This window comes from Pelophylax lessonae, assembly GCF_965119305.1.
Source record: "Pelophylax lessonae genome assembly, chromosome: 2".
Lineage (NCBI taxonomy): Eukaryota > Metazoa > Chordata > Amphibia > Anura > Ranidae > Pelophylax > Pelophylax lessonae.
Genome location: NC_138769.1, coordinates 558,562,719 through 558,588,064, shown reverse-complemented (window position 1 = coordinate 558,588,064; position 25,346 = coordinate 558,562,719). Strand labels below are relative to the sequence as shown.

Below are 25,346 nucleotides of genomic sequence, written 5' to 3'. Positions count from 1 at the left end.
TAAAATGTCCAAATTGGGCCCAATTTGTAATTTTCCCTCCCCGGTGTCATGTGATTTGTTAGGGTTACAAGGTCTCAGGTGTGAATGGGGAGCAGGTGTGTTAAATTTGGTGTTCTCGCTCTCACTCTCTCATACTGGTCACTGAAGGCTATAAGAAGATTGCCAAAACCCTGAAACTGAGCTGCAGCACGGTGGCCAAGACCATACAGCAGTTTAACAGGACAGTTTCCACTCAGAACAGGCTTCGCAATTGTCGACCAAAGAAGTTGAGTGCACGTGCTCAGCATCATATCCAGAGGTTGCCTTTGGGAAAGACATACGAGTGCTGCCAGCATTGCTGCAGAGGTTGAAGTGGTGGTGGGTCAGCCTGTCAGTGTTTACACCATATGCCACACACGCATCAAATTGGGCTGCATGTCTGTTGTCCCAGAAGGAAGCCTCTATCTTGTGCTTCATCTAAAGATGATGCACAAGAAAGCCCACAAACAGTTTGCTGAACACAAGTAGACTAAGGACATGGATTAATGGAACCATGTTCTGTGGTCTGATGAGACCAAGATAAACTTATTTGGTTCAGATTGTACTCCTCACCTAATTGCCGCCACACAAAGACAAGTGTGTCTTGCCTACAGTCAAGCATGGCGGTTCTGAGTGTCATGGTCTGGGGCTGTGTGAGTGTCGCCGGCACTGGTGAGCTACAGTTCATTGAGGGAACCATGAATGGCAAAATGTACTGTGACATACTGAAGCAGAGCATGATCCCCTCACTTTGGGGATTGGGCCGCAGGGCAGTATTCCAACCTGATAATGACCCCAAACACCTCCAAGACAACCACTGCCTTGCTAAAGAAGCTGAAGGTAAATGTGATGGACTGGCCAAGCATGTCTCCAGTTGTAAACCCTATTAAGCATCTGTGGGGCATCCTAAAATATAAGGTGGAGAAGCGCAAGGTCTCTAACATCCAACAGCTCTGTGATGTTGTCATGGAGGAGTGGAAGAGGACTCCAGTGGCAACCTGTGAAGCCCTGGTGAACTCCATGCCCAAGAGGGTTAAGGCAGTGCTGGAAAATAATGGTGGCCACACAAAATAGACACTTTTGGCCCAATTTTGACATGTTCACTTAGGGGTGTACTCACTTTTGTTGCCAGCGGTTTAGACATTAATGGCTGTGTGGTCAGTGTTGTCACATGAAAAAATATAATAAAATATTTACAAAAATGTGAACTTACTTTTGTGAGATACTATATATGAAGACAAAGAGCAGAATAAATGGAAGCAGTAAGGATTCAAATTTGTATTCCATTTAGACGTATTCCAAGCCAGAACTTTACATCCAGATGAATTGTACTAATCCTCCCCAAATCAGGGAAATTATGCTTTAAATGAGGATACCAATCAGCTTTATTGTATTAGACAACCCATATACAATTAGGTCCATATATATTTGGACACAGGCACATTTTTCATACTTTCGGCTCTGTATGCCACCAGAATAAAACTAAAATGAAACAATTCAAAAAAAATTGCAGTGCATACTTTTAGCATTAATTCAAGACGTTGAAAATAAATATCAAATTTTGACACCTCAACTGTTAGGAGCTCTATTTCTTACACTCAAATTAACAGGCTTAAGAGATTCCTGACAACACAACTTAATTGATATATGGCGTGTACTTCACCCCACAGACAGGGATTATTCCTTTTACTCTGCAGCCCATAACTCATACTCTCGGATCGACCTGTTCCTGATCAGTCAATTTGCCTTAATGTACCAACCTCAGAGTAGAATAGGGAACATACTATGGTCGGATCACGCGCCAGTATACCTATCTCTATGTTTGCCTGACTCCACTAAAGGGGAATGGAGATGGAGATTGAATGAATCCCTCATGCAGGAGGATGCCTGTGCCCTGGACATACGCACTGGCATTTCTGACTTAATTTCCAATCACACATCTGACACCACGGCCCCCCCGACTCAATGGGAAGCCTTAAAATGTGTCCTACGTGGCATTTTTATTAAGCACAGGTCTAGGCTCAAACAAATCAGATTGGCTAAAATTCGTGACCTAACGCTCCGCATAACGGAGCTTGAGCGATCTCACAAGAACGTCCAATCTACAGCCATTCATACAGCCCTTTCCAAAACCAGGCTTGAACTATTGCAATTATTGGAGCAGAAATCGGCTTCCGTCATTGATGGAACCCGTAGATTATTTTACACTGAAGCCAATAAACCGGGGAAACTTCTGGCGAGAGCTATCCATGCTAGGAATAGTATTCCATCTATACATAATATCAAACGCCAAAACGACCGGCTTACTTACTATCCTACACAAATTAATGACGCATTTCGATCATTCTATACTGACTTACCGTATATACTCGAGTATAAGCCGACCCGAGTATAAGCCGAGACCCCTACTTTTACCACAAAAAGATGGGAAAAATCATTGACTCGAGTATAAGCCTAGGGTGAGAATGCAGGGCGGCGGGCATGGTGCAGGAGAATGCAGGGTGACTGGCATGGTGCAGGAGAATGCAGGGTACTGGCATGGTGCAGGAGAATGCAGGGTACTGGCATGGTGCAGGAGAATGCAGGGTACTGGCATGGTGCAGGAGAATGCAGGGTACTGGCATGGTGCAGGAGAATGCAGGGTACTGGCATGGTGCAGGAGAATGCAGGGTACTGGCATGGTGCAGGAGAATGCAGGGTACTGGCATGGTGCAGGAGAATGCAGGGTACTGGCATGGTGCAGGAGAATGCAGGGTACTGGCATGGTGCAGGAGAATGCAGGGTACTGGCATGGTGCAGGAGATTGCAGGGTACTGGCATGGTGCAGGAGATTGCAGGGTACTGGCATGGTGCAGGAGATTGCAGGGTACTGGCATGGTACTAGAGGATCCGGGGTTGTGGGCATACTACAGGAGATGCAGTGCTGTGGGCATGGTACATGTGGACCATGCCCGCAGCACTGCATCCCTCGTAGTGTGCCCGCAGCCCATGGCAGGTAGTGAAGCTGTTTCACTTACCTGTTCCAGAGGCGCCTTCATTTTAAAAATGGCGCCGCCCGGGGCCGACACGTCATTGCGCACGCGCCGCCGCCGCTCGTATACTTTCGGCTATTCCCGGCCTCTCCCGAGCCACGCCGGGAATAGCCGAAATTACACGAGCGGCGGCGGCGCGTGCGCGGTAACATGTATGCGACGGGCGGCGCCATTTTTAAACCTTAAACCCGTCGGAGAGGACATTTTTTTCCTTGACTCGAGTATAAGCCAAGGGGGACGTTTTCAGCACAAAAAAATGTGCTGAAAAACTCGGCTTATACTCGAGTATATACGGTATATGACTTACCTAGACACCCTGACGGTACTTCACCCCAGGATCGATGATTATATTGCGGCCACGCCCCTTCCAACTCTTCCTACCTCGACTATCACTGCATTGGACCAACCATTTTCAGAGGAGGAAATTTTGATTGCTATCGCTTCTCTCAAGAACAATAAAAGTCCGGGCCCCGACGGATACACAGCACGTTTTTACAAATTTTTCCAAGAATCCCTTATCCCACTTCTCACTAAGTCCTTTAACGTTCTCTCCCCTGAGAATCCATTCCCTACCCCATCCCTGGCAGCCCACATTGTTGTTTTACCTAAACCTGGGAAAGACCCCACACTCTGCAATAGCTACCGTCCAATCTCATTGACTAATATAGACACCCGTTTGTATTTTAAATGAATAGCTAATCGTCTCTCGTCTTCTATACCAAACCTAGTTCACCTCGACCAGGTGGGCTTTACCCCTGGGAGGGAGGCTAGGGATAACATCTTAGAAACAGTTACCCTAATGGAGCATGCCCAGAAGTGCCATATCCCAGGTTGTTTGGTCTCGGTCGATGCTGAAAAAGCTTTCGACCGGGTACATTGGCGTTTCATGGAAAGCTCGCTTAAACAAATTGGCCTTGGACCTAATATACTAGGCAAGATCCTTGCTTTATATGGCAGCCCTAGTGCCCAGATCCGATCAAACGGTATTTTGTCTAGCTCATTTCAGACTCGTAACGGCACTCGTCAAGGATGTCCCCTCTCCCCACTACTATACATCCTCACGATGAACATCTGGCCATCGCCATTAGACAAAATAGTGACATCCAGGGTATATCCATCGGCCAGAATCACTTTAAGTTATCCCTATATGCCGACGATCTTCTCCTATACGTGTCAGACCCCCTGGCATCCTTCCCTGCTATTATTCAAGCCTTTGCGGACTTTGGGGCAGTCAGTAATTTTCAAGGCTAATTATGACAAAACGGAGGCCCTTAATATATCCCTTCCCAGCCACATGATCACTCGATTAAAAACCCACTTTAAATTTAAATGGCAATGCCTGACCATTAAATACCTGGGTATCCACATTCCTACTGACCTGACCTCTTTGGTCAACACTAACTATAGCCCTCTACTTCGGATGGTACACAATTGTCTAAAGTCTTATGACAAATCGAATATCTCCTGGTTTGGTCGAATGAACGTTGTTAAAATGGATATACTACAGAAACTTTTGTACTTCTTTCAGGCTGTCCCTGTCCCTCCGCCCAGGGGCTTCTTCCAGTTGATCCAGGGTGCGATTCGCGCCTATGTCTGGCAACACAAAAAGCCCCGCATTAAGCGCTCTACATGGACACTCCCTAAGAATAGAGGGGGGGGTTGCCCTTCCTAACCTGTCCATCTATTTCCATGCAGCCTCGTTGCTTAGGATCATTGACTGGTATCACAGCCATTCGACCAAGCTATGGACGATAGTGGAGAATGACTTGGTCGCTCCGGACCCAACTTCCCTGCTTTGGACGGACCCTAAACTCAGACCATCTGCGGATCTCTTGCCTCTTATGACTGTTGCTACACTACGGATATGGGACAGATATTTGGCCAAGGAGGATATTTCGTCTAGAATCAGCCCCCTCACCCCCTTATTCGGGATTCCTTCTTTTCCACCCACATACACGAATCAGAAATTTTTGGTTTGGCAAAAAACTAACTCCCCCCTATTGAGCCATTCAATCTCTAAACGGCAAAATAAAACTATTGCCCCACCTATTACCGAATTGTCACAACCCGACTGGTGCGTGGTTGGAACATACTCAGCTCTCATGTTTCCTTAATAAGTTACCAAGGATATCTGACCTTACTAGACGTAAAACCCCACTTGAACTGCTTCTGACACAGGACACTAGACCTGAGCATCCCCTATCTCTATTGTACCAAATTCTCCTACAGGCCTCTCACCCAGACCCCCCTTCATATATTGCAAAATGGGAGAGAGAATTAAATGCCTCTCCTGAAGATCTAAACTGGAGCAAGACGCACAAACTCTCATTTACCTTGTCAGTTTCCTCCCACGCCCAAGAACGCAACTACCTTATTACAGCCAGATGGTATAGATGCCCCTCCATCTTACATGAGATAGACTGTAATATCCCGAATGAATGTTGGAGAGGCTCGCATACACCTGGCAACATGGCGCACATTTGTGGGACTTGTCCATGTATCATACCCCTTTGGGACAAAATATTGGCTCTCTATGAAAAGCTGGTTGGTGACAGGTTCCCCAATGAGGTCCCCATAACAGTCTTGTCTATGTTGCCAGGATCTTATAAGCAGATTAAAAAAAGCCTCATCTGCCACTTTCTCACCGCGGCGCGATCAGTGATTGCCAGACATTGGCGTCAACCACTGGCACCCCTATGGCTCAATGGGCATGTGAAGTCGACCGGATTGAACATATTGAAAGACTGGTGTCTTGGGAGAATGGTAAATCAGATTCTCACACTATCATGTGGTCAGTATGGCTCAACTTTTGCTTTTCCAGCGAATTTGATACTTTTGTTTCTGACTCTCCGGGCGATCCTCCATAGGCTCCCCCCCCCCCCTCTTTTTCCTCCTTTTTATTTCTTTGCTTTAACTCTTTCGGCTTTCCCTTGCTAACTTCCATTTGCATATTTCTGTATATGGTCTTTATTAACACTTCTGATTCCCCAGCACGGTCACACTGAGAACTTGGAATCAGGCAATACACTTTATTGTTTAAGCCACTATTCCGTTTATACTTGCTGTTCCTATAGCTGTTCATTACCTATCTGGTATTGGTTTACTGTGTGATTCTTTGATATTGTAAGCAATGTACAATATGTTCCTTTCTCTGTGCAAATGTTTGTTCTAATAAAAACAGATTCAACATAAATATCAAATTTTAAGAACTGCAACCATCTTTATACACAATCCCCCCATTTTCAGGGGCTCAAACGTAACTGGACAAATGCATATCATTACAAATTATCAAATAAAATGTTTATTTTTAATATTTGTTGAGAATCCTTTACTGGCAATGACTGCCTGAAGTCTGGAATCAATGGACATTACCACAGACACAGAGTTTCCTTCGGATGCTTTGCTAGGCTTTAACTTGTAGCTGTCTTCAGTTGTTCTTTGTTTGTGGGTCTTTCTGCCTTTAGTTTTTCCTTCAGCAAGTGAAATGCCTGCTCAATTGGGTTGAGATCAGGTGACTCAGCCATTGCAGAATATTCCACTTTTTCTTCAAAAGCTCCTGGGTTGCTTTTGCAGTGTGTTTTGGATCATTGTCCATCTGTACTGTGAAGCGCCGTTCAATCAACTTTGCTGCATTTGGCGGAATCTGGGCTGACAGTATAAATCTAAACTGCAGAATTCATCCAGCTGCTTCGGTCTTCATCGTTAAAAAACACCAATGGCCCAGTGCCACTGGAAGCCATGCATATCAATACCATCACACTGCCTACACCATGTTTTACAGATGAATTGGTGTGCTTTGGATCATGAGCTGTTCCAAGCCTTCTCCATATTTTTTCGTCCCGTCATTCTGGTACAGACTAATCTTAGTTTCATCCAGAACTGGTCTGGCTTTTTTCTTTTTCTTTAGATGCTTTTTGGCAAAGTCTAATTTGGCTTTTCTATTTTTCTGGCTTATGAATGGTTTGCACCTTGTGGTGAACCCTCCATATTTGCTCTCTTGATTGTAGACTTTGACAATGATACACCCACCTCCTGGAGTGTGTCCTTCACTTGTCTGGATGTTGTGAATGGGTTTTTCTTTAACACAGAGAGGATCTTGAGATCATACACCACTGTTGTCTTTCGTGGACGTCCAGGCCTTTTTATGTTGCTGAGCTCGCCAGTGTGTTCTTCTTTCCTCAGAATGTACCAAACAGTTGATTTGGCCACTCCTAAAGTTGCTGCTATCTCTTTGATGGATTTGTTTCATTTTTGAAGCCTTACAATGGCCTGTTTCACTTGCATGGAAAGCTCCTTTGAACACATGATGTAGGTTCACAGCAAGAGATTCCAAATGCAAATACCACACATAGAACCAACTCCAGACTTTTTACTTGCTTAATTGATGAAGAAATAACGAAGGAGTAGCCCACACCTGGCCATGAAACAGCTTTTGATTCAATTATCCAATTACTTTGGGTCCCTTAAAAAGGGGGGTGGCCATTATGAGCTGTAATTCTTAAATCCTTCCTCAGATTTGGATGTACATACCCTCAAAATTAAACCTGAGAGTGTGCACTTTCAGCCCATATCCATAATATAACTATAGCTTGAATAGGGTTTAGTAAATACCTTAAAAAAAATAAATAATAATTTGTGCCTGTGTACAAATATAAATGGACTTAACTGTATATTGTAACTCCTCACATGAACACCGTTGACTCTCTCAATGGAAATCTAACCAGGGCAGCTTGTAAGAGCTGTATTCTGCTACATTTCTTTGGTGAAAATAACCCAAATCAGTGTATATTATTTAACATACAAAACAAATTCAGCCAGTTCCAAGGACAATCCACTCCATCCACATCCAATTTGTTTAAAAATACAAAACCAAAAAATGGAAGCGGCTTCCTGATGCGGGCACTCTGGAGCACGTTAATGCTTTATATATTTAGCAGTATCTGCTGACGTTGCCACAAAGTTACAGGCTTTCAAGGTACGGTCCAGTACCCACCAGACATACCCCCATCAATTTGTTGTTGGGGGGTACACCAGATGTTCCATCACATGTACAAATTCTCTCTGGCACCTAGATGGCCACACACGGCTTGTTCTTGCTTTATGTGAAAATCAAAATGATTGTTGAGGGTCCCTGAAGAAGCAGAGTGGAAATTATTCTTTGCTCTGCGTAACGTGTATGACCTCCAATTCTATGTATTAGCTTGTCATATTTTTGCACAACTTAAAGAGCTGCTAATTTTCCTATTTGTATTGAATATTGTAATTATCTACATGTTTTCACAAACTATGGTTTATAGATCTGAAAACTGATCAACCCTGATGTACTGACGGCCTATCATTTTTTGAGGCCCGAAAATGCAAGACAGTACAAATATTCCCCCAAATTACCCCATTTTGGAAATTAGACAGTCCAAGGAATTTAATAAGAGGCATGACGAGCTTTTAGAAGTTGTAATTTTGTGTCACAATTCTTTGGAAATGAGGAAATTTAAAGTTTTTTCTTCGCAAATTTTTGTTATAGTCACCAGTGCAGTACAGATTTATCACGCACGTAGTGTGGCAGTGATCAGGGGCACTAGCTGTTGACAGCATTGAAAAAAAAAAAAAAAAAAAAGTTAATTTTGGTTTCAATTTCTCTCTTTAATTACTTTTTTTATTATTATTATTATTATTATTATTATTATTATTATTATTATTATACACACTGACCAGAGCAATACAGTTTTACCATAGTAACACTGTCCTACTGTGGGGAAGTAATCAGGATTTCTTTTTTTTGGATATTTTTATGAATTTCACTGGTGTAAGCAACCATTTTTACTGAATGAAAACTGATTCATTCAGCCCAGTTTCACACTGGGGCCGTTTTTGAAATTGTGCGAGTTCAGTTGAACTCCCACGATTTTAAGCTGGCATTTCAGTCCGACTTCAGCAGCGATTTTACAGACATCTGTGCGCAATCCTGCACAAATGTCTATGGAAATTGCCCCCCAAATCACCAAAAGTAGTACAGAAACTACTTTTAGGAATCTGTGCAGCGTTGAAATCACACCGATTCGGGCAGTGCCATTGCCGGCAACTGCCTCTGATTTGACATGTCAAATTGGTCTAATGTGACTGTGGGCTCAGTGTATGTGGTGATTAGCCACAGCTAATCACATGGTGATTAGCCCTGTGTATGTGATCACTGTGAACAATCACCACAATGAATGTCATGAATGAAAACCATTCATTGTTTATAAAATGTCATGTGATCTGCTGCAATTGGTTTCTTCCTCCAAACACGGCAAGTCCCCCTTCTCAAGAAGGCACATGTACAGTCATGCCAATGAATATCTAAATGATTCAGAGAAGGAATGGGAGAAAGTGCTGTGGTCAGATGAGACCAAAATTGAGCTCTTTTGGCATAAACTATCCCTATAGTAATGCATGGAGGTGAAAACATGATGCTTTGGGCCTGTTTCTTTGCTAAAAGGTACAGGGTGACTTTGCTTCATTGAGAGCCAATGTAAAGGGCCATGTATTGTAAAATCTTGGATGAGAACCTTCTTTCCTCAGCCAGAACAAGGAAGATGGGTCGTGGATTGGTTTCCAGCATGACAAATGACCCAAAACATATCGCCAAGGCAACAAAGGAGCCACTCAAGAAGAAGCACATTAAGGTCACGGACTGACCTAGTCAATCTCCAGACCATAATCTAATAGAAAATTAAAGCGTTTTTTTTTTTTTTTTTTTAGGGTAACAAATAGATCCTGTCCCTTTAAAGCATGTGATGCAGCACAGTGCTTGTGTTGTGTAATTTGGCCCCCTGTATAACCTAAAATACCTGGTTGATTCTGCCTGGTTCTGCCCCTCCCCCCTGTAAACTGACCATGGGGTATCATGTTTGCGAACTCTGACACTGTGGTCAGTTTATGTGCCTCTGTCATTCTCTCTCTTCTCCTCTCCCCCTCCCTCCCTGTCAGCTAGTGACCTCCTGCTGCTGAAATAACTTAATTCTTCATATGATCCTCTGTGTTTCCCAAGACTGTGTGCCCCAGTGTCGGTAAAAAAAAAAAAAGCCGTTCTTTACCGGATTTCAGAGCAGCGCTTACATGACAGGCCACCTCTCTTCTGACTGACGTCAGTGGGGGATTCTCAGCCCCTCCCGCTGTAGCGGTCTGATCGGGAAAGGGGAGAAGTGACCGATCACGTGAGCGCTGATCTGAAATCAGGTATAGAAAATGGCATTTTTTTTTTTTTTTTTTTTTTAAATAAAAACACAGACACTGGGGCAAACAGCATTAGGAAACACAGAGTACTATAGGAAAATATGACAGTGGCTGAAAAAACAATTTAATGGAAGGAGCTGAAAAGCTTTAAGTTGCCAAGCGACAGCAAAGAAACCTTAAGGATTTATAGAAGATCTGTAATGACGAATGGACCAAAATCCCTCCTGAAATGTGTGTGAACCTGGTAACCAACTACAGGAAACGTCTTGCCTCTGTGCTGGCCAACAAGGGTTTCTCCACCAAGTACCAAGTCATGTTTTGCTTGGGGATCGATTACTTATTTTACTTGCCGAACTGCAACTCAAATTTAGAACATTCGTATCATGTGTTTTTCTTCTGGATTTTTGGTTGGCATTCTGTCTCTATCATTTAAAAAAATAATGATAGACCCTTCATTTCTTTGTAAGTGGGCAAACTTACAGAATCTGCAGGGGATCAAATTAATTAATTTTCCCCACTGTATGATAAGCATAAACCCTAGGCTAAGCTGCTGGAATAGAACTCAGAAATTGTAAAAAAATCACATTAAAGTCAATGCCATCCTCTGAAATAGATTTAAAATCTCAGTTAAATGTGGAACAGCACAAAAACACTACAGGATAAATTTGACATGATTTATTTATAAATCATTTTCTTGGCCCAAAGATGGAGTTACACTGTATGAGATAACCACTATAATCTATACATTATGTAAATGAATAACCGGTTTTGGTTTAAATATCCTTATATTTACCTTGCCTAGATAAATAGGTCAGTGAATGCCAGCCAAGTTTTCAAACAACGTAAACCTTGTTTGTGGCCAATGAATACAACAAATGCGTAGGTAAGAGGAAAGGAGTAATGAGCCAACCTGAGATTACTGCTATCATTTACTGCTCATTACAACATGCTGTCAAATAATATTATCAGATCTGTAAAAGGATGGGGCAAAAGGACTAAACCTAAATCCTATGTGCCAAAAAGCGACTCAAACATCGTCTCCTTTCCCCACAGAAAAAAAAAAAAAATACTTAGACCTAGTTTACAATTGTATTAAAAATTACTGTACAATAAAAAAAAATAAAAAAGGGGGGGGGGGCGGAGTATGAAAACAAATTGAGCTTACTTAAAAAAAAAAAATAAAATAAATTCTACAGGCCAAGGGGGACTTTTCCTGAAACCTGGCCAGAAAACTTCCACCGACAGATTCGCCACTGGCATCTAAGGAGGGGGTGCACTCCTTCTGACATATAACCACACATGGTAGTGCGCTCAATCTGCCCCCTGACACAGCAGCAGTGGATCTCAGTTACTGCTGCGATTGCGAGGTAGGAATAGTGCCCTGTGCTCCCGCTGCTGTCAATCAAAGCCAATAAGGCAATGAGGAGAGAAAGGGGAACGGGACAGATTTTTTGGCTCTTTGTGAATGGACATGCGGAGCCACAGCTCGGGAGCCCCCATTGCAAGCTGCTTGCTCTGGGGGCATTTGGCAGGAGGGAGGGCCCAAGAAGAGGAGAATAGGGGCTGCTGTGTGCAAAACTGCTGCACAGGGCAGGTATGTATAACAGGTTTGTTTTTTATTACCTTTAATATTACTTTATTTCTACAAGGAGGAGGAGAGTAATACACTAACAATTGACATTTAATGTAGACCGACCAACTTTTTTTTGCACAAAAGCAGCAGATTCACATCTATGCATTGTGCCAAATGTACACAAAACATTGTGCATACCACAGTTTAAACACAAACCTCAGATGTGCACACTGGGCACTGCAGTAATCTGCATTAAAAAAACAGAAAAAATTATTCCAATCCAATTATTCTGGCTAAATGTGTGTGCATTTGAATGCATCTATACCACAAACTTTATTTTTGGGTAAAATGCATAAATGTTACAACCTCTCTCAGGTTTTGCTGCTAAAGAACTAACCCCTATGCTAAGTTTTGAAAATGTTACAATAGACAATGGAAGAATTTTGGATGGGATTTTTTTAGGCATCAAAAATCTAAAATTTTTTAAATACTTTCACTTTATTATTACAAGGCAATAAACATAAAAGTATCAAACAATGCAGCATCTTGTAAAAAAAAAAAAAAAGACCATAAATGTTATAGTCATGTAACATTTACAACAGTCGTGTGTATTAAACAAGGGGTTCCAACGCGTTTCAACTCAGAGTCTTTATCATCAGGTAACATGTTGATTTCTAGAATACAAACATACGTATTAAACATACAGAATTTTTGCATAATTAACAGTAAGCATATTATGATGCGTAGAATCATAAAAAGGAAACAAAAATACCTGTATTTTTGTTACCTTTTATGATTCTACGCATCATGTTCTGCTACATGCCAATTATGCAAAAATTCTGTATATTTATGTAGGTTTGTATTCTTGAAACCAACATGTTGGCTGTCCCCCGAGTTGAAACGTGTTGGGATCCCCTTGTTTAACACAAACAGTTGTAAATGTTACAGGACTATAAAATGTAAGTTCCATTTTTAGCAAGATGCTGCATTGTTTAATACATCTTTTTTTTATTGTGTTTAAATAGTAAAGTGAAAGTATTTTTATAAAATTTGTTGATTTTAATTTGTAAGAGTCTGAAGCCTGAAAAACCACCACAAAGCAGGTAAGTATAAAAATGTTCATAAATAAATAAAAAAAAAAAAAACCCACGCTTACAATCATTTTAACAGTGGGAACCTCCATTATGTCAAAGCTTCACTTGCTAAGATCTAACAAACTTGTCTTGTTCTTATTGGCAAGATCCTGCGTGGGTACCTCTGTAAATAAGGAACATGATATGGATTGATCAGCCACTGACAGACACTGTACAGATTCCAGGCACTGTCCAGAAGTGGCCTTATGCGTTGCGGCTTTAAAGTATAGGCAAAGCCAAAACTTTTTTTGTGAGGTGGGGGTAAAGAGGAGAAGGGATAAAACCCTATCCATTATTTGCTGTACATGTTCCAGCAAGTAGATTTCTCTTAATTTCGTGTACTTGATATGTAACAGGAAGTAAGAAGAAATCTCTCCAATTGGAGCTATCACCCCTAAGACAGTTATCACTGAAAACAGGTGTCCCCACAAAGATGCAACATTTCTGAAAAAGTGTAAAAAAAATAAAAAACACATACACAGTGTGCAGTAGTTTTGTTACACTGGGAAGGTAAAATGCAGTGTATATAAAAGTATTCTGCTTGGGAAAAAAAAAAAAAATACAGCTTATTCAGTAAATAAAGTGAACTTGCTATTCAAAATGTAATTTATTACAAATGGAACAACAAGAACTGTATAAAAAAGGTAAGAACTATTAGATTATACATGAGAACAGGTAACCCCAACCCTCATAATAATTTAAAATCTTTCTATCAATACGCTGACCCAGAAGCATATAGTATTGCACTTGCAGGAGCTTGATCAATGTTCTCCTGATTAACAGGTGTCATTTTATCTATAAATGAAGGGATTGGGTATTTAGGGAGGTCATGCTTTGCAACACTTCCTTACTTGAAGATGCAGCTGGTGAAGAAATACTTTGTGATGATCCCGAAGCAGCAGAAAGTGTTTCTGGATGAGAAATCTGAGAGGGAAAGGCTACCTGCACATGAGGACCTAATAGTCCTCATCATTTTATTCTATAAAGTATTTTTAATGTCTCTGGCATACAAGGATGTGTTTGGTCATTCTTGTAGCATTGTAGCCTGTAAAGAAGATTTCTTCTTACAATATTTGCAAATTGCAGCTTTATTCTCAGCAGAAATTGCATTGTGGAAATGTTTCTAAACTCTAAATGTTGGTCTCACTAGCAAACTTAACTGGAGCCTTTCCCTTGCTGTGCCCCCTAGTGGCAGAAATGCACTTTTTTTTTTTTGAGAACAGCTATGAGAAGTTAAGTACTACTTGAATTGTACTCCAGGATTTGCTTGTCTTCAGCTGAGAAAAGTTGTATTAAGACGGTATATAAAGTCTCAGAAATCTTTCATTAAAGCTTTCATATTATATAGTTTGAATACAGGCGGTCCCCGGGTTACTAATATCCGACTTACAAATGACTCCTACTTACAAAACGGAGAGAGACAAGAGGAAGTGAGAAGGAAAACTACCTCTTGGAAGGGAAATTCACTCCTTAAAGAGGTTGTAAACCCGCAACTTTTTTTTTTTTTTGCAACCTGAAAAGAGAAACACATAATGAGCTAGTATGCACCGCATACTAGCTCATTATGAAATACTTCCCTTAGAACGAGCCCCCGTCATGCCGCCCGCTTACCTGTATGACGGGCGACATGTCCAGTCGCCCGTCTTCCGGGATCGCGGCATCCGGCCATCTGATTGGCTCGAGCCGCGGTGACGTCGCGCACGCGCGTGGGAGCAGGCGGTCACGGCACAGGATTCTGAAGGAACGGCACCAGCGGCCGTTCCTTCAGAGCGCATGCGCCAGGGACGTCACTGGCTGCATGTAAGGTAAATATCTCCTAAACGGTACATGTTTAGGAGATCTTTACAGTACCTATTAGGTAAGCCTTATCATAGGCTTACCTATAGGTACAAGTTACAGAGGAGGGTTTACTTCCTCTAAGTGTTATCATGGGAAAAGGTGTCTCTACTGAAGCTTTATCACTAATCCTTGTTTCCACAACAACCCAAAATTTTCAAAATACAATTATCATAGGGACAGAAAGCGAGGCAAAATCTTCTGACCAGAGGCACAGACAGCAAAACAAAAGTTACAGGGGTATTAACCCTTCCCTATGCTATCCAAAAAATATGTTTTTTGGCTGGAGCTACACCTAAAAAATGTCCCTGTTCCGACTTACAAATTCAACTTATCAAACCCAGTCCCTATCTTGTTTGTAACCCGGAAACCACCTGTACCATGTCAGATATATTTTATATCATTGTAAAAGAACATATTCCACACCTTTTCCCCAATTTTTCCAGGCCTTTCCATCTCTATCCCCACATTTACCTTCACCTTTTTATTCTTGTGACAACTGTAAAATTTGGATTTTTCACTACTTTACTGAACAATGGTTTCCAGGACAGACAAAAGGATGAATCTCTGCATTGAAGACCCAGATATCAGGGGGAATTTGACAACGGTTCTAATCCTTCCCCCACTCCATCCAAAACTAATTAAAAATTATTAGCTAAACACTTTGGTAAGCATACAAGTTTAAATAAATATAAAATGTGTTACTTCAATGTTCTAACAGTTTTTTAAACCTGAAACCATATTCAGCTTTTATTAAAACAACCTACATACATATTGACTGATATTTTTCAACTTACCCTTATTACTGTGTTTTCGAGACATCTTTGTTAGAATATGTTAGGAATTCAAAGAAAGAAGTTTGCCTGTCCACAGGCTTAGCTTGACAACGTTTTAGGACTTTGGTGCCAGGAAAGTGAATAAATGCTGCCTTACATCACTTGGGCCAGTTCCTTCCACACGTCTTCCTGAAAAGACAAGGATACATTAAACTATTGACACTTCTAGACATGATGGCAACTTTGATGTGACTAAGATTACTAGTTAGGGGTGAAATGTCTGATCCAGGTGTTTCTAATGAAACAACAAAATCACAAAACACAGAGATACACTGTAGTACACAAGATCTAATAGAAAAGTACACTGCTCAAGAAAATTAAAAGAAAGCTTTGAAAACACATCAGATCTCAATGGAGAAAAATATCATGCTGGATATCTATACTGATATGGACTTGGCAATGTGCTAGGAAGGAAAGGATGCCACATCGTTTAATGGAAATGAAAACTATCAGCCTACAGAGGGCTGAATTTAAAGACACCCCGAAAATCAAAGTGAAAAAATGATGCAGCAGGCTAGTTCATTTTGCTTAAATTTCATTGCAGCAACTTAAAATGGTCCTCAGTCTGTATGGTACCCACATGCTTGTATACATGCTCCTAATGAGATGACAGATTGTGTCCAGGAGTATTTCCTCCCAGATCTGGATCAGGGGATCACTGAGCTCCTGAACAGACTGAGGCGCAACCTGGCGGTGTAGCGTGGACCAAAACATAATTTACCAGAGGCGTTCTATTGGATTTAGGTCAGGCGAGAGGGGGGGCCAGTAAATGGTCAATTCCATCATCCTCCAGGAACTGGCTGCATACTCTTGCCACATGAGGCAGGGCATTGTCGTGCACCAGGAAGAACTCAGGATCCACTGCACCAGCATAGGGCCTGACAATGGGTCCAAGGATTTCATCCCAATACCCATTGGCAGTCAGAGTGGCATTGTATAGCCTGTAAAGGTCTGTGCGCCCCTCCATGGGTATGCCTTCCCAGATCATCACTGACCAGCCACCAAACGGGTCGTGCTGAACGAGGTTACAGTCAGCATAACGTTCTCTACGGCTTCTCCAGCCCCTATTATGTCTGTCAGATGTGCTAAGGGTGAACCTGCTCTCATCTGTGAAAAGCACAGGGCGCCAGGGGCGGACCTACCAATTCTGGTGTTAAATGGCAAATGCCAATCAAGCTCCACATTGCCATGCAGTGAGCACATGGCGCATTAGAGCACTTCGGGACCTCAGGCCACCCTCATGAAGTCTGATTGTTGGTTAGAGACATTCACACAAGTGGCCTGCTGGAGGTCATTTTGTAGGACTCTGGCAGTGGTCATCCCGTTCCTCCTTGCATAAAGAAGCAGATACCGGTCCTGCTGATGGGTTAAGGACCTTCTACGGCCCTGTCCAGCTTTCTTAGAGTAACTGCCTGTCTCCTGGAATCTCCTCCATGCTCTTGAGACTGTGTTGGGAGACACAGCAAACCTTCTGGCAATGGTACGTATTGATGTGCCATCCTGGAGGAGTTGGACTGCCTGCGCAACCTCTATAGGTTCCAGGTATCGCCTCACGCTACCAGTAGTGACCTTGACCCTAGTCAAATGCAAAACTAGTGAAAAACAGTCAGAAAAGAGTAGAGGGAAAAAAAAAAAAAAAAGTCTGTGGCCCTCACCTGTAAAACCACTCCTGTTTTGGAGGTCATCTCATTGTTGTCCATCTAGTGCACTTGTTAATTTCTTTAACACCAAAGCAGCTGAAACTGATTAACAACCCTCTCTGCTACTTAACTGACCAGATCAATGTCCCAGGAGTTTTAATTTACTTGATGCTATACTCTTAGGCTGCATTCACACTTGAGCGTAGCGTTTTCGCACGTTTTCTACCGCGATTTTACCACGATTTTTAGGCGTTTTTTCAGGCGTTTTTGGAGGCAGGCATTGACATCTATCAAAAACGCTGGTAATCAGCCCAAAAAGAAGCTCATGTACTTTTTTTCTGCTACAGGCGTTTTGCAAAACGCTCAGATGTGAACAGGGGCCATTTAAATGAATGGGGTTTTACTCGTTGGGCGTTTTGGAACGTTTTTTTGAGAGTTTTTGGAGCTGAAAAACACAAAAAAGCCCAGGTGTGAATGGAGCCTTAAAAAAATAAAATAAAAGTGTTTCTTTAATTTTTTTGAGCAGTGTACATCTGAAGCATTAGAGTTCCTGACATCTCCATGACGGCTATGCACAATATTCTCAGAGATTAGACAAACCAAACAAAAAGATAGAACAGTCATAAGAGATCAAAATGTGCATCATGTAATATGCTCACTGACTGAATAAAATTTCACTGTTATCCCAACTTTAAAGAGGACAAGAAACCGAAAAAGAGCAGACATTTTCTCTTATTTGATCAGGCTATAAATGAGCTATGTCCCAGGTACACATTCGAACAAGACAAGCAGCCTTCAATAATAAAGACACCCTTCAACCAATAATATTAATGCAGTTCAAATAATACCTTAAACTTCCTATAATCTGGGTAACACAGACACATCACACGACCTAGTAACGCTGATAGAGACTGAGTAAGCCTGTCAGGATTTTTCCTGTTACATCCAAGGCTCCAATGTAGCACTGGAGGCTGCCACAGCCTAGCTCCCAAGTGTGATGCTATTTCTTGCTTTTCTTCTGGGAGTTGAGCAACCGCAGCCTTTACAACTCAAAGAGTACCTGGATTATGTTAGGTAATAACCACCTTGTCAGTTTAAAGAAAACATGTACAGAACGAAATACGGAGGCCAAAACTGTTGGAAATGCCAACTGCCTTGAAGCCTTATTGAGCCAATATCTTCAAAACTTTTGAGGTCTCATGCACACAGGCTTTTGAAAATACGTAGCATTTTTGCTGCTAGAATTTGGCAGTAAAAATGCCTCTAATGTTACATATGTACAGTATATGCTTCTACTGGCCAGAATATTCATTTAAACTGACCACTGGAATACATTTGCGTGTTTAGATGCGTTTAAAGCTCCTCTCAGAATGCGTCTTTGGCGTGTGTTTTTGTTCTGCCTGTAAACGCTCCTATTCCATTATGCCTGTAAAACGCCTTTGCCTCTGGCATTTGTTAAACTCCATGTGCATAAAAGGTCTAAGGGTTACTGACCTGAAGCAGAAATGTGAATAAGATCTGATAGGTACCTGCATCTATTCTGAGAAAAAAAGCCCTGATGGTAGCCAATATAGGTCTATTTCTTTCGGTACAGATTTCCTTAAAGTGGTCGTAAAAGCAGGCGATTTTAACCTTCATGCATTCTATGACCAAATTTTGGAGAGTAAACACCCCAAGGTATTTTTAAGAGGTACAGTGGGTCTTCTGAGGACATTGCTTTTTGTCACAAGCTTTTGGAAAAAGTGGAAAGAAAAAGGGAAATTTTTTACTCAATTTTTATGATATTAATTGATGGACACAGCTCCTGATCTTCATAACCAATGGTTATATGGCCCCCTACAGGAGTAGGACACCAAGCAGAAAAAATCTGGCTACGCCTATGGGCAGTCCCAGGGGGTATACTCCCTCTCCCTGCTATATGTACTCAGTTTTGCTACAAACAGGGTCAGAAGAATTACAACTCCAGAGGGGTGGGTGCCGTGTCCCTCAATGAACATCAGAGATGGATTTTATGGCAAGTCAAAAATCCCATTTTCTCTTTCGTTCATTGACCGACACCTCCTGATCTTTATAACCACTGGGACATCCCAAAGCAGTGTTAAACATGAGGGGTGGGAACAGCAAAAAAATTTCCCCCAGGCTAAACAGTAGCCAACCAGGCAACAGGAGCTCAACCAAAACAACTGGAGCCCACCTGAAAAAAAAAAATATATACCCTCAAAGAGGATCAAGTCCTCTAAACAGCAACCTGCAAAACCTTGCAGCCAAAGGCATCATCCGCAGATGCCAACAAATCCACTGTATAGAACTTTGTGAAAGTGTGCACGGTCAACCAGGCGGCCGCCTTGCAAACATGCGACACCGACGATGGAAAGCTTGAGCGCCCGAGTAGAGTACGCCTTGACAGGGAAAGGAGGAACCTGACCCTTGATGGAATAGGCCTGAATCAGATTCAGGATCTGAGGAGACAGATGGGGAGGGGGCGCTTTTTGCTAGCCCGTCACCGGAAAACCACCTCCACCTGAGACACTAAAGGACTCCAGGAACGCTGTCAGTGCATTGATGGATGGTGGGGACCTGGAGGGCCCCGCAGCCTGTAAAAATGACACTGGCAGGGAAGGGGTTAACTTTTATTGGTGATCAAGGGGTTAATGTATGCCTGGTGCTTACTAACGTGTGTGGGGGGGAGGGGGCTGTGTGACACAGATCGCAGGTTCAGCTATGCTGAATCCTGCAATCGGTCACTGTTTGTCACTTAGGAGATTCGCCCGCTTTGTTTACACAAGCAGGCGGATCTCCACACTCGATCCCCGACGATCGGGGAAGAGCGGTGGTGATCACCGCCGCTCCTCCCCTGGCCCGACTCCCGCTGTGACTGAATATGACTGAGCGAGCCTCCGGCGGCGCACGCGCCGCCCACAAGGGGAGGAGTCCAGCGACATAGGTCTACGTCGCTGGACGGAATCTAGCCACTTTGCCGCAGTACCAGCTCAGTGAGCAGTCGGCAAGTGGTTAATATTTAGACCCTTACCAGTCCAGGAATCCAGTGGTGTCTTCACCCCAGCTGATTTTTTTTCATCGTGCTGCCGTTCCCATTGCTTGTAAGAGAAACAGGCAATGAAGTCTTTGAGTTCCCTGTTTGAGTGGAACTCCACTTTAAAGGTAGTTATACCAGCTACAGCATCCAAATTTTAAAAAGCACATTGTATTGAAAATGTTGCATCCCAAGACAGAAGACAGCTTTTCACTGCGACTACATAAAATACAAAAGTGTCTGTCCTGGAGTTCTTCAAGTTTGAGAATCCAAGCAATTAAATTGCAACACAAGGAACAGCAGATTTCAAAAAAATCCTGCTAAAACTTAGTAGAAATCTGCTACTTAAAGGATAACTAAAAATGCCACTGGAGATTTAGCAGTGAGCTGTGTTTTGCTCTTCGGATTAAAACAACAAAGTCAACGTCTTGCGTTAACATCTGGCTAATTGGCTTTTGAGTAAAGCTGTCCCTAAACAAGCTATTTTCAGCTTGTTGATCGAGCACTGGAAAAAGGAGCTTGGCATAAATATCAACTATGCTTCTAACTTCATAGTAAATATTGATTTGCACCTTATATTTTTCACCAGGACAGTTTTGTCCCAAGGTGCCTGGGCAGCTGCATTCTGCTAAAGCTCCACATGTATTACCCACACAGGTCATATAAACAGCAGCATGGTATGGTCAGAGTAAAAACACAGCCACTGTGTATGCAAGAAATACAATTCATTTTTCAGCCATTTAACAGTGCCAAGATTGGGCCAGCTGATAGTCTTTTACAGATCTGGCCATACACAATTATCATGGGCTAAAGTACTGTATAAAATATACTACTGTACGGTATAAAAGTATACTACTGTCCCATTAAGGGGGTTTTCATTTACTTCCTTTCTCAAAGACACAACTGTAAAAGAGGAAATCTCTCTGAAGGCTATAAACTCAGACAGTCCCGACTTCGACCCTTATCAGAAGACACTCCTGACGTGGTGCTAACTTCCGTAAATGTCCTGGACGTCTCTGTGACATTGTTGCAGTTCCATCTTTGCTACAGTTTTCTGACTGATAAGTAAAGATTTGCTGATTCTTGTAGCCTTCACCTTTCTTGTGTATAGAAATAATTTTCTCTTTCTCAGGCCTTGTGACATTCCTCTTCCATGTGGTGCCATGGCTGACAGCATGAAATGGGAAGGTTTTTTTTAAGTAACACCCTTTTATAATGAACTGTCCGCTGGACACCTGTTTAATGAATACTTATGCCTCGTACACACGCAACGATTATCGGCCAACCGATCGGCCGTCTTTTGTCCAGTGTTGTTGTATTGGTTGAAATGTGCTCTAGACTGCGCACAAATTTTCTCGGCCAACAAAAACTAACTTCAGAAGTGATGTCATGTGCTGGTTTACTTTCCGTGTGTTTCATCTTCTCTGAGCATGCCCAGTCTTGCTCATCAGATTTTTGTCTGCCGAAATCTGTACTGACTGACAGAAAATCGGCCGTTCTGTTGATGGCCAACAAAAATTTTTATAGCCTGCACACCAGATTTTGTTCGGCCGAAAAATCGGAGTCGTTTGTCGAAAGCATCATACTAACAAGCCGAAAATCGGCCGATCGGACGTTGGCCGAAAATTCACGGCCAACTATAGATGCGTGTGTACGAGGCATTAGACTCGTTAAATAGGATTTTGATGTCTAAAATGTAGCTTTGCTCCTAAGACTTTCATTGGGGTGTATTCATTTTGGCAACATAGTCTTGAATGAATTTGTTAGGAAAAATCCTTTGTGTGTGCAAATTAACAAATCCTGGTTGCAATCAATGGTCAACATTTGTGGGAGTATTTTGTAGTATAGTGTCCCATAGAAAAGGTTGATTCTTTCATGAAAGTAAAAGGTTTTCTGACAAATCTGTTAGGGTGTACTCATTTATGTTGAGCACTGTATTTACTTAGTGCAAGCACTTATACATTTTACCATAAAATTGGTATTCTTTTGTATTCCTGTGAACCAAAATTAAAGTTGAGAGTATTTTTACTGGAATTTTGTATTTGATAAACCGTTGCCTGGATATTGTATGACAAAAAAATAATGTTTGGGGGCTCTTCAGGCTGAAAATATGGGATTTTAGCATGTGTGAAAGAGAAAAAATAAAAAGGACAGACCGCTGCAAAACTGCAGACTGGCAGCAAAAAGGTAAAACCAGTGATCATGAAGCATTATGGTACACGGGTGCTTGGATAGAAGATCTAGTTGATCTTGAATAGCCCACAGGGTATCTCCAAAAGTCTGGTTAGAATGAAGTACCGTATATACTCGAGTATAAGCCGAGTTTTTCAGCATGTTTTTTCATGCTGAAAATGCACCCCTCGGCTTATACTCGAGTCACTGGCTAGAGTGTCTTTTTAAAAATGGCGCTGCTCGGCGCCGATGCGTCACTGCGCATGTGTCGCATGCCGAGAATAGCCGAACGTGTTCGGCCTTTCCGGAGCATCGGCGGCACATTTGCGGTGACTTATTGGCGGTGCCGGGTGGCACGATTTTTAAATAGAAGACGGCGCCTCACCGACAGGTAAGTGAGACTCCTCCGCAGCCCCTGCATTTCCTCATGCAGTGCTGCGGGCATGGTACAGAACATTCTCCTGTACCATGCCCGCAGCACTGCATCTCCTGTGCCATGCCTGTACATACTGTGCCATGCCTATACCTAATGTGCCATGCCTGTACATAATGTGCCATCCCTATACCATCACCTGTGCCATGCCTATACCATGCCTGTACCATGACCTGTGACATGCCTGTACCATGACCTGTGACATGCCTGTACCATGACCCGTGACATGCCTGTACCATGACCCGTGACATGCCTGTACCATGACCCGTGACATGCCTGTACCATGACCCGTGACATGCCTGTACCATCACCTGTGCCATGCCCTTACCATGACCTGTGCAATGCCTGTACTATGACCTGCGCCATCTCCTGCACCATGCCCGCAGCCCCTGTTTTGTGTCTCGTGGTGGTCCAGTTGGGTCCAGTAGCTGCTACATTTCCCACCCTAGGCTTATACTCGAGTCAATAAGTTTTCCCACTTTTTTGTGGTAAAATTAGGGGTCTCGGCTTATATTCGGGTCGGCTTATACTCGAGTATATACGGTACTTCTACATGGGCCAGCCCGCAGCCATGATGATCACCAGAATGCCCTCTATCCACCAGAATGCCCTCTATCGATCTAAATCTGGAGGCCAGAAGCCCACATACAGCATGTACCACTTCTTGAACACTGCCAGGTTTGGGGATCAATCCCCTGGGTCGAGATGCTGCTGGCTGAGATAGTCTGCCTACCAACTGCCCACACACGAAGTGTAAATGGCAGACAAGACTAGAATGAGAGGTTTTGTCCATGGCCAAATATTTTCTACTGCTCTTGATCCAGAGCATTATTTCTCATTTCATCCTGATGGTAGATTCAAGTCACTGGTATGTCCAGTGTTGTAGGAGACAACCAAATCGCTTAAAGATCTAAAATGCTGAAAAGAAGTCAAGACTCCTCCAGTGTTCAAGTCCTCTACACTGTTAGGGTGTCTAGGACGCCACCCCAGCCTGTCAGACTGGCATCTATTATATGATCTGCCATGAGATTGGGAGGAAAGATTTCCCTCAACTTCAGAGCTGGATTCTTGATCCACTAGGCTAGGAATCTGTGTGTAAAACAGACAGAATGACCGGGCCACAAACTGGAAATGCTGAGATACCACAGCAAAAGGAATAAATTGCTGATGTGCTGAAAAAATAAGGCCATTAAGTCTTCCTGATGAAGGGAGGCTATGAGATAAGGTGGATTTCATACAGACCTTTTGGAATTGAATGAAGCCATTCAAGGCCTTGAAGTCCCATATGCCCGCTTTTGGTTTTGGAACTGTTAAAGGGTTGGAGTAAAATCCTTGAAACATTTCCGAAATAGGAACAAAGGCGATAACTCACTGTTCCCTTCCACAAAAGGAAGCACGAAAGTCTAATAATCTGAGCAGAAAAATCAGAAGACAAGAAGCAAGAAGGGAGCTGAAAGCAGAACTATGACTGCCCAAACATCTACAAAAGGTTAACGGATATTCCCTCATTTTGGAAATTGGGGGGGTGACCCTTCATGCTGAAGAGTACTTCTCTGCAGGATTGGGGGAATTCAGGGGCTCTTGGTTTGTAGTACAACTCTAACTGAAACCTTGAAGTAAAAAAATAAAATAAAAAGAAACTCTTTGCCTCAGAGGAGGGGCAATTATTTTCAGCTTAGGGCCTAGACTTCTTTTGCTGGAGTAGAGGAGTACTCTTACTCCCAAGTAACATCCTCCATGAGGCAGTTACTGGGACTAATGCCTCGTACACACGCATCGATAGTTGGCCGTGAATTTTCGGCTAACGTCCAATTGGCCGATTTTCGGCTTGTTAGTATGATGCTTTCGACAGCCGACTCCGACTTTTCGGCCGAAAAAAATCTGGCTATAAAATTTTTGTTGGCCATCAACATAACGTCCGATTTTCGTGCAGTCAGTACAGATTTCGGCAGACAAAAATCTTATGAGCAAGACTGGGCATGCTCAGAGAAGAAAAAACACACGGAAAGTAAACCAGCACATGACATCACTTCTGAAGTTGTTTTTTGTTGGCCGAGAAAATTTGTGCGCAGTCTAGAGCACATTTCAACCAACACAACAACACTGGACAAAAGACGGCCGATCGGTCGGCCGATAATAGTGTGTGTACGAGGCATAAGAGACCTTGCCAACTCAGTCGCAATGACTGCCTATTAAAGTGCTCCTTACACTTTTTGTGAGATAAGCGGCTACTGAACCCTCCTAGGAATCATGTCAGCAGGAGGATGAAGTTTTCCCCTGAATTTAGAAAGTCTGGGGAAGGTGAATATTATGCATGTTGTTTCCCTGCCCCACCCACCCCAAGGTGTTTTTATGAAGGGAGGGGAGGGGGGGGCACACGTTGAATAAGCAGACCTTGACACTAAGGTGAAAGGTCCGTTTAAGCGC

General features: G+C 42.7%; 1 protein-coding gene across 2 annotated transcripts in view; it reads right to left on the bottom strand.

The window, feature by feature from the left end:
* Nucleotides 1-25,346, bottom strand: part of SPATS2 (spermatogenesis associated serine rich 2) — a 198,628-nt gene that overhangs the window by 123,781 nt on the left and 49,501 nt on the right. The window contains exon 2 of one of the 2 annotated variants that reach the window (XM_082248454.1): nucleotides 15,602-15,765. In XM_082248454.1, coding sequence (XP_082104580.1) covers nucleotides 15,602-15,626 — 25 coding nt within the window. In that variant the 5' untranslated portion in view covers nucleotides 15,627-15,765. Of the gene's footprint in view, nucleotides 1-15,601; nucleotides 15,770-25,346 lie in introns of both variants that reach the window. The other variant, XM_082248453.1, reaches the window with a different exon arrangement.